The sequence below is a fragment of the Scyliorhinus torazame genome, chromosome 30 (assembly GCF_047496885.1).
Source record: "Scyliorhinus torazame isolate Kashiwa2021f chromosome 30, sScyTor2.1, whole genome shotgun sequence".
Classification (NCBI taxonomy): Eukaryota; Metazoa; Chordata; class Chondrichthyes; order Carcharhiniformes; family Scyliorhinidae; genus Scyliorhinus; species Scyliorhinus torazame.
In genome coordinates this window covers 228,217-244,776 of record NC_092736.1, presented here as the reverse complement: position 1 = coordinate 244,776, position 16,560 = coordinate 228,217, and the positions used below count along the sequence as shown (strand labels likewise).

The 16,560-nt window shown below is 50.6% G+C and overlaps 1 protein-coding gene across 4 annotated transcripts in view; it reads left to right on the top strand.

Moving 5' to 3' along the window:
• Window positions 1-16,560, top strand: part of LOC140404293 (leucine-rich repeat-containing protein 49-like) — a 216,432-nt gene that overhangs the window by 35,975 nt on the left and 163,897 nt on the right. For all 4 annotated transcript variants that reach the window (XM_072492615.1, XM_072492614.1, XM_072492616.1 and 1 more), the window contains exon 7: window positions 2,825-2,891. In XM_072492615.1, the coding sequence (XP_072348716.1) occupies window positions 2,825-2,891 (67 nt within the window). The remainder of the gene's footprint in view (window positions 1-2,824; window positions 2,892-16,560) is intronic.

The following is a 16,560-nucleotide window of genomic DNA, read 5'->3' as shown; positions in this document are numbered from 1 at the left end:
TGATGCTGACGTGAGAAGTACTCCATAAATTAAACAAATCTTTCACAGACTGAACCCTGAGAAATTGCCAGAGAAGAAATCATCTTTATGTTGGATAATGATACACTGGAACTGAGTCAAAGCACTTGGAGTTCACCAGTTACGTTGGTAGCAAAACCTGACCGCATGCAAAGGTTTTGCATTGATCATCATAAAATGATGCCATTCAGAATAAAGAATGCATAGCTACTTTTTAAAGGTTAACAGATCAAGTTCCTACTGGACTGTTGAACTGTGCTATCTAAGTCAACCCTTGACCAAGGGTTGAACTTTTCTGGAAATTACCTGTTACGATCCCAGTTGGTATTACTACTGGACAGGAAGGCCCCAGAATGGAACACTTACTCATAAAACTAACATTTTACTTTTGTAAAGACATGGTGGGAATATGGTGTTGAAGGCGGAGCTGTACTCAATTAATTTTCCAGGGCCAAAAGGTCCAGTAGTTCCCCCCGCCACGCCGATGCACAGGTGGAGAGGCTGACCTCCACCCCAACAAGACCCGCCTATGAGCAATTAGTGAAGCGAAGGCTGAGACATCTTCCCCCGCACCCATCTGCAGCTCTAGGCGGTCCGACACCTCAAATTGCTTCGAGGAGACCGGGCTCCCCATCAACTTGCAGAACCCCCAAAATGGTGCTGAAAACCACCCTCCAAAACCTTTCCAACTTCGGGCACGACCAAAGGATATGTACATGGTTTGCAGGGCCCCTCCCATAACGCTCACAGAGGTCCTCCACACCTTCAAACAGCCGTCTCATCCTAGACTTTGTCAGGTGCACCCTATACAACAATGTTTTTCAAACTTTTTTTCCTGGGACCCATTTTTACCAATGGGCCAGCCTTCGGGACCCACGCCGGCCGACCTTCGGGACCCACGCTGGCCGACCTTCGGGACCCACGCCGGCCGACCTTCGGGACCCTAGCCGGCCGACCTTCGGGACCCTAGCCGGCCGACCTTCGGGACCCACGCCGGCCGACCTTCGCGACCCACGCCGGCCGACCTTCGCGACCCACGCCGGCCGACCTTCGCGACCCACGCCGGCCGACCTTCGCGACCCACGCCGGCCGACCTTCGCGACCCACGCCGGCCGACCTTCGCGACCCACGCCGGCCGACCTTCGCGACCCACGCCGGCCGACCTTCGCGACCCACGCCGGCCGACCTTCGCGACCCACGCCGGCCGACCTTCGCGACCCACGCCGGCCGACCTTCGCGACCCACGCCGGCCGACCTTCGCGACCCACGCCGGCCGACCTTCGCGACCCACGCCGGCCGACCTTCGCGACCCACGCCGGCCGACCTTCGCGACCCACGCCGGCCGACCTTCGCGACCCACGCCGGCCGACCTTCGCGACCCACGCCGGCCGACCTTCGCGACCCACGCCGGCCGACCTTCGCGACCCACGCCGGCCGACCTTCGCGACCCACGCCGGCCGACCTTCGCGACCCACGCCGGCCGACCTTCGCGACCCACGCCGGCCGGCCTTCGCGACCCACGCCGGCCGGCCTTCGCGACCCACGCCGGCCGGCCTTCGCGACCCACGCCGGCCGGCCTTCGCGACCCACACCGGCCGACCTTTGCGACCCACGGCGGCCGACATTCGCGACCCACGGCAGCCGCCCTTTGCAACTCACGCCGGCCGACCTGCGCGATCCACCATTTTCTCTTACCTTGTTTGTTGCTGACAAAAATGGAGGAAATGGTTTTGGGTCCCTTTGGCCCCCCGAACTTGGGGAAAAAAAAGGCTGCGACCATATAAAAAAAAATGCGGGCGCACTGCGCATGTGTGCCCGATCTTCGGTGCGTATGTGCATAGTTTTGCGCATGTGCACCAATGATCGGGCACGAATGTGCAGTGCAGCCAAATTTTTAAAATCTTTTCCTGACCATTTTGAAGGCCGCTCGCAGCCGGCATAATTAAAAGCCGGCTGCTGCGCGTGGATTTGCACTCCAGCAATGAGGAAGCTGGCATTATCGGAAAGGTCAGGAAGACTTTCCTCACAAAGTCCCGCACCTGCACGTACCAAACACTCTCCCACACCGATCCACTTAAGCCCTCACTTCCACCCTATCCCTGGAACCCAATAACCCCATCTAATCTTTTTGGTCACTAAGGGCAATTTATCATGGCCAATCCACCGAACCTTCATGTCTTGAAATGAAACGAAATAAAATGAGAATCGCTTATTGTCACAAGTAGGCTTCAATTAAGTTACTGTGAAAAGCCCCTAATCGCCACATTCCGGCGCCTGTTCGGGGAGGCTGGTACGGGAATTGAACCGTGCTGCTGGCCTGCCATGGTCTGCTTTAAAAGCCAGCGATTTAGCCCTGTGCTAAATCAGCCCCTTTGGACTGTGGGAGGAAACCGGAGCACCCGGAGGAAACTCACACAGACACGGGGAGAATGTGCAGACTCCGCACAGACAGTGACCCAGTGGGGAATCAAACCTGGGACCCTGGCGCTGTGAAGCCACAGTGCTATCCACTTGTGCTACTGTGCTGCCCATCTTACTAGATACATTTCTGGTTCCATTGTAACCTGGAACTTTTGGGTTTATTTGTCCACTCTCTGAACTCTTCATAATCCCGTTGGGGCTCCTGGCTGATCCTGGTGTAAATACTGTGATGCGAAAGGGTGATCAGCAACCAGGGACTGACTGAACACCAACCGACCGGGGGTGAAAAGCTCAAAATACAGACCTCTCTAAATATGTGCACTCTGTCTTTTCTCAAGTTTCCCTGGACAAATGATTACTAAATTTTGTTTCCGTCGTGCTTCAGAATCAAGAACATTTCTAATCTGGAGAGTCTCACTGATCTTGATGTGCTGGACCTGCATGCAAACCAGGTATGGTATAGATCTCATTATTCAACAGCAACTTATATCTATATAGCATGTGTAATGTAATAAAAGGTCCCAAGATACTTTGCAGAAAATGTAAAAAAATGAAAAAGAGCTACATAAGGAGTTATTAGGTCAAATGCCCAAAGTAGTAGGTTTTAAGAAGTGTCTTAAAGGGGGAAGATGAAGTAAAGAACCGTAGGAAGGTAGCTCCAGAGCCTATGTCGTCGGCAACTGAAGTCACTGCCACCAGCGGTGGAGTGATTAAAATGGGGGATGCTACAACTAGATGAGTGCAGAAATCTTGGAGGTTGTGGGGCTGGAAGAGGTTGCAGAGCTTGGGACGTGGAAGAACATGGAGGGATCATGACATCAAACTTTAACAACATGCTTGACACTACCGCTCCTGTTTCACCCAACTGCGACTGAAACCTTTGACAGCTTTGACATGTCCATCCTGGATGCAGTATCTTCCACCTGCCACTCATCCAAACATTTAGCTGCCGACATCCTTTCACTCATCAAATACTGTTTGCTCAGAACTTTTGTCTTTTATGATCCATTGTGACTCCAATGCCTTATTGTGTGGTAAATTATTAAACACTTTGACCAGTTTATTGTTAAAACATTTTACCCAGGTGCCCTTACTCATGAGACAAACAAAGAACACAAACAGGTTCACCGTTTAACCCAATTTTATTCACAAACAACTCTTAATTCTCTTGTACAAAACAACTCTTAATTCTTCTATAAAACTCCTTATATGCCGATGACTTGTTATTATATGTGTCTGAACCAAGTGTGTCAATAGGGGGAATACTGGAGCTGTTTCGTGTGTTTGGGTCTTTCTCAGGGTACAAATTAAATCTAAACAAGAGTGAATATTTTGTGGTGTCTCGACCGTGGGTGGGGACAGGGGAGGGGGGGGGGGGGGGGGGCTGCCATTCCGTAAGGCAGGGACTTACTTTAGATACCTGGAGGTGCAGGTTGCTCGAGATTGTGGGGAGCTCCGTAGGTGCAACATTTCCCGTTTGGTGGGGAGGGTGAAAACTGATCTGGCACGGTGGGATGGTCTCACTCTGTCACTGGCGGGTCGGTACAGGCGGTTAAAATGAATGTGCTGCCGTGATTCCTGTTTATTTTTCAATGCCTGCCGATTTTCCTGCCAAAGGCATTTTTAGAGAGATTGAAGGGATGATTATCTGGTTCATATGGGGAGGGGAGGTGGCCAGAATTAGAAAGGTGCTACTACAGAGGGGAAGGCAGGCAGGGGGGGGGTTGGGTCTTCCGAACCTGATGTATTATTACTGGGCGGAGAATGTGGAGAAGGTACGGAGCTGGGTCAGAGGGGTTGACTCCCAATGGGTCAGAATGGAGGAGAGTTTGTGTAGGGGGTCGGGATTGAAGGTGCTAGCAACCGCGCCGCTCCCGACGGCCCCGGGGAGATACTTGGGGAGTCCGGTAGTAATAGCTTCATTGAGAATTTGGAGGCAGTTTCGACAGCATTTCGGGTTGGGGGCAGGGTCAACGGAAATGCTAATTCCGGGGAACCATCGAACCTTCCAGTTCTGTGATGGGCCTAGTTTCTCAGGCCATTGGCCTTCTGGCCACAACCTCAAATGTAAATTTCTCATTTAAAATCCTCTCATGGCCCCCTTGTATATGTAGCCTCCTTCCTGAACTCTGTGCACCCTTTCCCATTGGTGACTCTGCCTTCAATTGTTTGGACTCCATGTTAGAGACTCCTCCCTGACACTTCTCTTTTTTGATACTCTCGTGGAAACCCAATCTCATTGATCAATCTCTTGGTTACCCCACCTAATATCTGCTCATTTAACTCTGTGTGACTTTTAAAATTACATCTTGGGATGTTTGTCTTTATTAAAGATGTTGCTTAATTACATGTTGTTGCTGCTGCTGTGGTTGTGCTGGTGTCTGAACAGTTTCAAAACATTCTTCCATTGATATTTTGTATTTGCCACAAAAAGTAAAATAAATGATAGCTTTGAGAGTTTAGGGTTGTTTTATAGAAAAATTAAGAGTTTTGTACAAGAGAATTAAGAGTTGTTTGTGAATAAAATTGGGCGAAATGGTGAACCTGTGTGTTCTTTGTTTGTCTCGTAAGTAATGGCACCTGGGTAAAATGTTTCAACAATAAACAAAGTGTCTGATAATTTACCAGACAATAAGGTATTGGAGTCACAATGGATCATAAAATCATAAAATTCTGAGCAAACAGTATTTGATGAGTGAAAGGATGTCGGCAGCAAAATGTTTGGATGAGTGGCAGGTGGAAGACACTGCGTCCATGATGGACACGTCAAAGCTGTCAAAGTTTTCAGTCGCAGTTGGGTGAAACAGGAGCATTGTCAAGTAGAACAATTGACAACCAATTTCTCTAAATAGTACTGATTATTTCTATATTGTGCCAGTGAGATAGTTGCTTTGACATTAATGGTGCAACATCAACGATGGGCTATTTTTCCCTTGAAACAAAGTTGTTACTAAACTAATGTTAGATAAGATTACAGATTGCAACTGCTTGCTGCTATAGATACCTAATGTGGTACAGAATATTCCTGCTAGATTCAGACATTCACAAACAGTCTTACAGGCTCTGCTTACTCATCAGAACATTTTTTTGCTACTCTTGCCTTAGAAACCAAACATTGTGTGGTGAATGACAATTCTCTAAGCATTGCTCGTAAAGCTTCTTGCTTTTTATTGGCCGATGAGGAAATTCAGGCTAATTACCAAATTAATTAATTACCCTTATTATTATTTATTTTTATAAATTTAGAGTACCCAATTATTTTTTTTTCCAATTAAGGGGAAATTTACTGTGGCCAATCCACCTACCCTGCACATCGTTGGGTTGTGGGGGTGAAACCCACGCAGACATGGGGAGAATGTACAAACTCAATCCCAGTGCTAACCATTGCGCCGCATGCTGCCCATGTTTCCTTATTATAGAAGGAATTTTGAATTTTCCTTATCCTTATGAATCAGCAAATACAATACAGATGCAATGATATGCTTCAAGTTTGCTTACAGACCATAATAATCTTTAATAGTGTCACAAGAAGGCTTACATTAACACAACAATGATGTTACTGTGAAAAGCCCCTAGTCGCCACATTCCAGCGCCTGTTCGGGTACACAGAGGAAGAATTCAATATGTCCGATTCGCCTAACAGCACGTCTTTCGGGACTAGTGGGAGGAAACCGGAGCACCTGAAGGAAACCCACGCAGACACGGGGAGAATGTGCAGACTCCGCACAGACAGTGACCCAAGCCGGGAATTGAACCTGGTACCCTGGAGCTGTGAATCCATAGTGCTAACCACTGTGTGACCGCGCTGCCCATAAACGTACTGAGAGAAATTGAATCCAATATTAGAACATAGAAAAGTACAGCACAGAACAGGCCCTTCGGCCTTCGATGTTGTGCCAAGCATTGTCCAAAACCAAGATCAAGCTATCCCACTCCCTGTCATTCTGGTGTGCTCCATGTGCCTATCCAATAACCGCTTGAAAGTTCCTAAAGGACTTCCGGTGACGGCGGGCGGGAGGCGGCCGCACAATGGAGAGCCCCCGCTCGGGAACGGCATTTTCGGGGCTTTAAGCCCGGTCCCCGGGTCCACGGAGGCGGCAGAAGCAGGGAGAAGGCACGGAGGAGGCACAGTGAAGACACAGGAGGGAAAAAAAACCCCAAAGAAAAATGTCGAGGGTGAGCAAAAAAACGGCCGAAAAAAACCCAGCTGGAGGTCCGTCGGGGAGTGGAAAGGTCACCGCGGGGTCACCAGGAAAAATGGAGGCTGGAGCACCAGGGAAGGCCGCACTGCTTACGGCTGAAGAAATAACCAAGGTGATGGCTGCGGAATTTGAAAAGCAGTTGGCGCAGATTGCGAAATGCATGGAGACGGTGAGGAAGGAGATGAGGGAGGCTTTGAGTGTGCTGGTGGAGGAGGCGGTTTCCCCGGTGAGGACGGCGGTGGCGAGCGCAGTGGCGGTGCGAGAGCAAGGGGAGGCGCTGAAGGAAGTGAAGGAGACGTTATTGCAGCATGGTGATCAACTTGCCTCGATGGGGAAAGAGATGCGGAAGGTGATGGATACGAACAAGGATCTGCGAGGAAAAATGGAAGACCTGGAAAATAGATCCAGGCGACAGAACTTGAGGATTGTGGGGCTGCCCGAAGGAGTTGAAGGACCGAAGCCGACTGAGTATTTTGCCGCGATGCTGGCAAAACTACTGGGGGAGGGGGAGGACCCCTCCCGATATGAACTGGATCGGGCTCGTCGGTCGTGGAGGCCTGTACCAAAGGCGAGTGAGCCGCCAAGGACAGTGACTCTGTGCTTCCGTAGGTACAGGGTGAAGGAGAAGGTTCTGAGCTGGGCCAAGCAGAAGCGGGTGGTGCAGTGGGCTGGAGCTGGTATACGTGTATACCAGGACTTTACGGTGGAGCTGGCAAGGAAGCGGGCTGCCTTCAACCGGGTGAAGAGGGCACTGTACATTAGCAAGGTGCGGTGCGGCATTGTATATCCAGCGAAGCTGAGGGTGACTTACAAGCTCAGGGACTTTTATTTTGGAACGGTGGAAGCAGCGGAGGAGTTTGCGAAAGCAGAAGGACTGTGGCAGAACTGACAAATTGAGGAATGGCCATGTGCCGATGTAACCTCATGACTGTATTTTCTTCTTCTTTGTATCACTGCGTGCGGGTGTAGAGATTAAAGGAGCCAAGGTGGTATATATTTGGACGAGGGAAGGGACGGGACTTTCACTCAAAATGAGAGTTCTTTGGGGTGTAGGTGGATAGGTGGGGTTTGTGTGCTAAAAGGGGATCTTTGGGCTTTCCTGGGGCCGGGCAAGTGGGAAAGGGACCCGGGCGGGGGCCTCCACGCTGGCCGGTGTGTGCCGGCCAGTGAACGGGAGTGAGGTGGGGGGAGGGGCTGCGGCCATCGGAGCCTGGCAGAACAGGATCCGAGTGGTCTAGCCGGGGTGGAAAGTTGGGGGGGAAGGAACCGAGGGTAGGGGGAGGAGTTTTACAAGAGGCAGTGGACGGGAGGAGCTGGAGACCTGGGGTGGGGGGGTGGGAGCTGTGTAAGATTAAGGGTGACTACGGGTAATCCCTGATTTCTTTTTGTCATTTGTTTATGTAAACATGCGGGTTGAGGTTTGGGGGTTGGTGGGTAGATGGGATCGTTGTTGTTATTATGGGGACTGACATATCTTGCTGATTATTGTTTATTGTTGATGGATGTAAATGTGGGAGAATTAAAAAAAAAATTTTTTAAAAAGAAAGAAAGTTCCTAAAGTGTCCGACTCCACTATCACAGCAGCCAGTCCATTCCACACCCTAACCACTCTCTGAGTAAAGCACCTACCTCGGACATCCCTCCTATATCTCCCACCCTGAATCTTATAGTTATGCCCCCTTGTGTAACAGCTACATCCACCCAAGGAAATAGTCTCTGAACGTCCACTCTATCTATCCCCCTCATTATCTTATAAACTTTTATTAAGTCGCCTCTCATCCTCCTCCGCTCCAAAGAGAAAACTCAGCACCCTCAACCTTTCCTCATAAGACCTATCCTGCAAACCAGTTAATTAGTAAAAATCCAACAATACATTCCAATTGATAGCATATTATGTCTTTCAAATGCTAAATGCAACATATCACCTATACTATATACTTGATTCTATAGCTGCAATATATGCATGTAAAATCTATAGTTGACTTTTTATTTTGTTAATTTTGAAAACATTCACAGAAAGCACCTTAGAAAACATACTGAATGTCATAAAAGGAAAACTGATGCGATATGTTCTCTGACTGAAGTCAAGTAGAATGTTGCTGGTCTTTCCAGATGTTCATTGTTCCGTAAGGATGTTGGGAGCCTCGAGCAGTTTGGCAGTTCTTACCTATTGGACTGTGTTATTTTAGAAGTCTGACTCAAAGCCAGAACATTATAAGCAGCTGCGGTGAGGGGTTGGAAGAGTTTTATTAGGATATGTTTAAGATTACTATAATAATTAATAGAAATAATGCAGTCCAAGACAATAATAATAATCTCATTAGTGTCTGACATTAACACTGCAATGAAGTTACTGTGAAAAGCCCCTAGTCGCCACATTCCGGCGCCTGTGTGGTTATGATACCGTCAGTGGGGCGAGTGCCGGAGGTCATTGTCTCTATGGATGCAGAGAAGGACTTCCGGTTGCGGCTATGCCTGGGTAGGTCGCACGTTCGGCAGCTCCCGCCGTGAACGGACTTTTGGGCCCTTTTAAGGAGCCCCAGCGGCACTTGGACGACGATTCCCGGTGTGGGAAGGCAGCAGTGAGGTTCCCCCAGCACTGTATGGAGTGGACCAGGAGCGGAGTGGTCACAAAAGCGGCACTGGAAAAGAGAGGAGAGTGAGGGCGTTAAAACAAGATGGTGGCGGGCGGGGACCAGGCAGCGTGGGCTCAGTGGTCTCGGGAGCAGCAGGAATTTTTGAAAAGCTGCTTTGCGGAGTTGAAGGTGGAGATGTTGGCCCCTATGAAGGCGTCGATCGAGAGGCTGGTGGAGACCCAGAGGGCGCAGGGGACGGCGATTGAAGAGGTGCAGCAGAAAGCCTCTGAAAATGAGGATGAGATCCTGGGCCTGCCGGTGAAAATGGAGGCGCACGAGGCACTGCACGAAAAGTGGCAGGAGAAGTCTGAGGACCTGGAGAACAGGTCGAGGAGGAAGAATCTACGGATTCTGGGTCTCCCTGAAGGCGTGGAGGGGTCGGATGTCGGGGGGTATGTAGCCACGATGCTGGGCACGCTAATGGGCCCGGGAGCCTTCCCGAGGCCCCTGGAGCTGGATGGGGCTCACAGGGTCCTGGCAAGGAGGCCGAGGGCGAATGTGCCGCCGAGGGCTGTGGTGGTGCGGTTTCAAAGTTTTACTGACCGAGAGTGTGTCCTGAGGTGGGCGAAGAAAGAGCGGAGCAGCAGGTGGGAGAACACTGAAATCCGCATCTACCAGGACTGGAATGCAGAGCTGGCCAAGAAGAGGGCAGGATTCAACCGGGCCAAGGCGGTTCTCCATCGAAAGGAGGTGAAATTTGGGCTGATGCAGCCAGCACGGTTGTGGGTCACTTTTCAGGACCGATACCATTATTTTGATACGCCGGACGAGGCGTGGACCTTCATCCAAAATGAAAAGCTGGACTCTAATGAGGCTAGAAATAGTAAGATAGAGCAGCTAAACACGTGGCTAAACAGCTGGTGTAGGAGGGAGGGTTTCCATTATCTGGACCACTGGGAGCTCTTCCGGGGCAGGTGCGACCTATATAAGAAGGATGGGTTGCATCTAAACTGGAGAGGCATAAATATCCTGGCCGCGAGGTTTGCTAGTGTCACACGGGAGGGTTTAAACTAGTATGGCAGGGGGGTGGGAACGGGAGCAATAGGTCGGAAGGTGAGAGCATTGAGGGAGAACTAGGGGATGGGGACAGTGTGGCTCTGAGGCAGAGCAGACGGGGAGAAGTTGCTGAACACAGCGGGTCTGGTGGCCTGAAGTGCATATGTTTTAATGCAAGAAGTATTACGGGTAAGGCAGATGAACTTAGAGCTTGGATTAGTACTTGGAACTATGATGTTGTTGCCATTACAGAGACCTGGTTGAGGGAAGGGCAGGATTGGCAGCTAAACGTTCCAGGATTTAGATGTTTCAGGTGGGATAGAGGGGTATGTAAAAGGGGAGGCGGAGTTGCGCTACTTGTTCGGGAGTATATCACAGCTGTACTACGGGAGGACACCTCAGAGGGCAGTGAGGCTATATGGGTAGAGATCAGGAATAAGAAGGGTGCAGTCAAAATGTTAGGGGTTTACTACAGGCCTCCCAACAGCCAGCGGGAGATAGAGGAGCAGATAGGTAGACAGATTTTGGAAAAGAGTAAAAACAACAGGGTTGTGGTGATGGGAGACTTCAACTTCCCCAATATTGACTGGGACTCACTTAGTGCCAGGGGCTTAGATGGGGCAGAGTTTGTAAGGAGCATCCAGGAGGGCTTCTTAAAACAATATGTAGACAGTCCAACTAGGGAAGGGGCTGTACTGGACCTGGTATTGGGGAATGAGCCTGGCCAGGTGGTAGAAGTTTCAGTAGGGGAGAATTTCGGGAACTGTGACCACAATTCAGTAAGTTTTAAAGTGCTGGTCGACAAGGATAAGAGTGGTCTGAGGGGGAATGTGCTAAATTGGGGGAAGGCTAATTATAACAATATTAGGCGGGAACTGAAGAACCTAGATTGGGGGCGGATGTTTGAGGGTAAATCAACATCTGACATATGGGAGGCTTTCAAGTGTCAGTTGAAAGGAATTCAGGACCGGCATGTTCCTGTGAGGAAGAAGGATAAATACGGCAATTTTTGGGAACCTTGGATAACGAGAGATATTGTAGGCCTCGTCAAAAAGAAAAAGGAGGCATTTGTCAGGGTTAAAAGGCTGGGAACAGACGAAGCCTGTGTGGAATATAAGGAAAGTAGGAAGGAACTTAAGCAAGGAGTCAGGAGGGCTAGAACAACAAAAGAACAAAGAACAAAGAAATGTACAGCACAGGAACAGGCCCTTCGGCCCTCAAAGCCCGTGCCGACCATACTGCCCGACTAAACTACAATCTTCTACACTTCCTGGGTCCGTATCCTTCTATTCCCATCCTATTCATATATTTGTCAAGATGCCCCTTAAATGTCCCTATCGTCCCTGCCTCCACTACCTCCTCCGGTAGTGAGTTCCAGGCACCCACTACCCTCTGCGTAAAAAACTTGCCTCGTACATCTACTCTAAACTTTGCCCCTCTCACCTTAAACCTATGCCCCCTAGTAATTGACCCCTCTACCCTGGGGAAAAGCCTCTGACTATCCACTCTGTCTATGCCCCTCATAATTTTGTATACCTCTATCAGGTCGCCCCTCAACCTCCTTCGTTCCAGTGAGAACAAACCGAGTTTATTCAATCGCTCCTCATAGCTTATGCCCTCCATACCAGGCAACATTCTGGTAAATCTCTTCTGCACCCTCTCTAAAGCCTCCACATCCTTCTGGTAGTGTGGCGACCAGAATTGAACACTATACTCCAAGTGTGGCCTAACTAAGGTTCTATACAGCTGCAACATGACTTGCCAATTCTTATACTCAATGCCCCGGCCAATGAAGGCAAGCATGCCGTATGCCTTCTTGACTACCTTCTCTACCTGTGTAGCCCCTTTCAGTGATCTGTGGACCTGTACTCCTAGATCTCTTTGACTTTCAATACTCTTGAGGGTTCTACCATTCACTGTATATTCCCTACCTGCATTAGCCCTTCCAAAATGCATTACCTCACATTTGTCCAGGTTAAACTCCATCTGCCATCTCTCCGCCCAAGTCTCCAGACAATCTAAATCCTGCTGTATCCTCAGACAGTCCTCATCGCTATCCGCAATTCCACCAACCTTTGTGTCGTCTGCAAACTTACTAATCAGACCAGTTACATTTTCCTCCAAATCATTTATATATACTACAAAGAGCAAAGGTCCCAGCACTGATCCCTGTGGAACACCACTGGTCACAGCCCTCCAATTAGAAAAGCATCCCTCCATTGCTACCCTCTGCCTTCTATGGCCTAGCCAGTTCTGTATCCACCTTGCCAGTTCACCCCTGATCCCGTGTGACTTCACCTTTTGCACTAGTCTACCATGAGGGACCTTGTCAAAGGCCTTACTGAAGTCCATATAGACAACATCTACTGCCCTACCTGCATCAATCATCTTAGTGACCTCCTCGAAAAACTCTATCAAGTTAGTGAGACACGACCTCCCCTTCACAAAACCGTGCTGCCTCTCACTAATACGTCCATTTGCTTCCAAATGGGAGTAGATCCTGTCTCGAAGAATTCTCTCCAGTAATTTCCCTACCACTGAAGTAAGGCTCACCGGCCTGTAGTTCCCGGGATTATCCCTGCCACCCTTCTTAAACAGAGGAACAACATTGGCTATTCTCCAGTCCTCCGGGACATCCCCTGAAGACAGCGAGGATCCAAAGATTTCTGTCAAGTGAAGGGGTCACGAAAAGTCATTGGCAAATAGGGTTAAGGAAAATCCCAAGGCTTTTTTCACGTACATAAAAAGCAAGAGGGTAGCCAGGGAAAGGGTTGGCACACTGAAGGATAGGCAAGGGAATCTATGTGTGGAGCCAGAGGAAATGGGCGAGGTACTTAATGAATACTTTGCATCAGTATTCACCAAAGAGAAGGAATTGGTAGATGTTGAGTCTGGAGAAGGGTGTGTAGATAGCCTGGGTCACATTGAGATCCAAAAAGACGAGGTGTTGGGCGTCTTGAAAAATATTAAGGTCGATAAATTCCAGGGCCTGATGGGATCTACCCCAGAGTACTGAAGGAGGCTAGAGAGGAAATTGCTGAAGCCTTGACAGAAATCTTTGGATCCTCACTGTCTTCAGGTGATGTCCCAGAGGACTGGAGAATAGCCAATGTTGTTCCTCTGTTTAAGAAGGGTAGCAAGGATAATCCAGGGAACTACAGGCCGGTGAGCCTTACGTCAGTGGTAGGGGAATTACTGGAGAGAATTCTTCGAGACAGGATCTACTCCCATTTGGAAGCAAATGGACGTATTAGTGAGAGGCAGCATGGTTTTGTGAAGGGGAGGTAGTGTCTCACTAACTTGATAGAGTTTTTCGAGGAGGTCACAAAGATGATTGATGCAGGTAGGGCAGTGGATGTTGTCTATATGGACTTCAGTAAGGCCTTTGACAAGGTCCCTCATGGTAGACTAGTGCAAAAGGTGAAGTCACACGGGATCAGGGGTGAGCTGGCAAGATGGATACATAACTGGCAAGGTCATAGAAGGCGGAGAGTAGCAATGGAAGGATGCTTTTCTAATTGGAGGGCTGTGACTAGTGGTGTTCCGCAGGGATCAGTGCTGGGACCGTTGCTGTTTGTAGTATATATAAATGATTTGGAGGAAAATGTAACTGGTCTGATTAGTAAGTTTGCAGACGACACAAAGGTTGGTGGAATTGCGGATAGCGATGAGGACTGTCAGAGGATACAGCAGGATTTAGATTGTTTGGAGACTTGGGCGGAGAGATGGTAGATGGAGTTTAATCCGGACAAATGTGAGGTAATGCATTTTGGAAGGTCTAATGCAGGTAGGGAATATACAGTGAATAGTAGAACCCTCAAGGGTATTGACAGTCAGAGAGATCTAGGTGTAGGTCCACAGGTCACTGAAAGGTGATACACAGGTGGAGAAGGTAGTCAAGAAGGCATACGGCATGCTTGCCTTCATTGGCCGGGGCATTGAGTATAAGAATTGGCAAGTCATGTTGCAGCTGTATAGAACCTTAGTTAGGCCACACTTGGAGTATAGTGTTCAATTCTGGTCGCCACACTACCAGAAGGATGTGGAGGCTTTAGAGAGGGTGCAGAAGAGATTTACCAGAATGTTGCCTGGTATGGAGGGCATTAGCTATGAGGAGCGGTTGAATAAACTCGGTTTGTTCTCACTGGAACGACGGAGGTTGAGGGGCGACCTGATAGAGGTCTACAAAATTATGAGGGGCATAGACAGAGTGGATCGTCAGAGGCTTTTCCCCAGGGTAGAGGGGTCAATTAGTAGGGTGCATGGGTTTAAGGTGAGAGAGGCAAGGTTTAGAGTAGATGTATGAGGCAAGTTTTTTACGCAGAGGGTAGTGGGTGCCTGGAACTCGCTACCGGAGGAGGTGGTGGAAGGAGGGACGATAGGGACATTTAAGGAGCATCTTGACAAATGCATGAATAGGATGGGAATAGAGGGATACGGACCCAGGAAGTGTAGAAGATTGTAGTTTAGTCGGGCAGCATGGTCGGCACGGGCTTTGAGGGCCGAAGGGCCTGTTCCTGTGCTGTACATTTCTTTGTTCTTTGTTCTTTGAATTAATGGTTTGCTGCAGGTTGTAGGGATGCTGGGGAGTGGCAAGGGGCGATTTGATTTGATGTGTGTGTTTTCTGGGCATGTGAATCGGTTAGGAGGGGCTGTTCCCTGCGCTTGAAGGGGGAAGGGAGGGACCGGAGGCCCTGGGCCGTTAGGAATTGGGGAGAGGCTGCAGGAGAAAGGAGCTGCGCCACAGGGGGCGGGGCCGGCCCAGGCAGAAAACGCGGGCTTTTTCCCGTGCAAAAAGGGGGGGGTGTGGCCCGACGCGGGGGGCAGTACCGGATGGATCCTGCACTGGCTCGTAGGGGGAGGAGGGTGGAGGGACTTTGAGGGGGAATTCAATCGGGGGATCGTCGGCAGAGGCGGGAGCGGCCGGGGTCAGCAGGAGTCAGCTGACTTACGGGAGTGCAATGGGGGGAGCAAGGGGACTAGGCAACTGCCTGGCCAGGGGTGGGTGGGGGTGGGGGGGTGGGATCTGGGTTGCTGCTGTACTGACTGAGGGGGAGCTGGAGGTAAGAGGGAGAGTTGGGGCGGGGAGCCCCCGCCTGGGGGGTTGGTGAGTGCGTGAGGCGTGTGCACGTGGCTGGCCTAAGAAAGGAGATGGCTAGTCGGCAGGGGGTGGGGGGAGGGGCACGATGGGGCGGGTGGTCCCCCGATCCGGCTGGTCCCCCGATCCGGCTGGTCCCCCGATCCGGCTGATCACGTGGAACGGGAGAGGCCTGAATGGGCCGGTCAAGAGGGCCCGGGTGTTCGTGCACTTAAAGGGACGGAAGGCAGATGTCGCTATGTTGCAGGAGACGCACCTGAAGGTTGCGGATCAGATCAGGCTGAGGAAGGGATGGGTGGGGCAGGTCTTTCACTCTGGGCTGGATGCGAAGAATGGGGGGGGGGTCGCAATCCTGGTGAGCAAGTGGGTGACGTTCGAGGCGATGAGTATTGTGGCGGATAATGGGGGCCGATATGTGATGGTGAGTGGTAGACTGCAGGGGACCCGGGTGGTGCTGGTGAATGTATATGCCCCGAACTGGGACGATGCAGGGTTCATGAAGCGCATGCTGAGCCGGATCTCGGATCTAGAGGCGGGGAATCTGATAATGGGGGGGTGACTTCAATACGGTACTGGACCCGGCACTGGATCGATCTAGGTCGAGGTCGGGCAAGAGGCCAGCTGCGGACAAGGTTCTGAGGGGGTTTATGGATCAGATGGGGGGAGTGGACCCGTGGAGGTTTGCCAGGCCAGCGGCGAGAGAGTTCTCCTTTTCCCATGTGCACAAGGCCTATTCACGGATAGACTTCTTCGTGGTGAGTAGGGCGTTGATCCCAAGAGTGGAGGGAATGGAGTACTTGGCCATAGCGATTTCGCACTGGGTGGAGCTGGAGTTGGGGGAGGAGAGGGGCCAGCGCCCGCTGTGGCGCATGGATGTGGGACTGCTGGCGGATGAGGAGGTCTGTGGGCGGGTCCGGGGGTGCATTCAAAGGTACATAGAGGCCAATGATAATGGGGAGGTACCGGTTAGTGTTGTTTGGGAGGCGCCGAAGGCAGTGGTCAGGGGAGAGCTAATCTCAATCAGGGCTCACAGGGAGAAGAGGGAGAGATTGGTGGGGGAGATACTGAGGGTGGATAGGAGATACGCGGATTGCCCTCAAGAGGGGCGAAGGAGCGCTGGAGCCTCCAAATGGAGTTTGATTTGCTGACTACGGGGAAAGCCGAGGCCCAGTGGAGGAAGGTGCAGGGG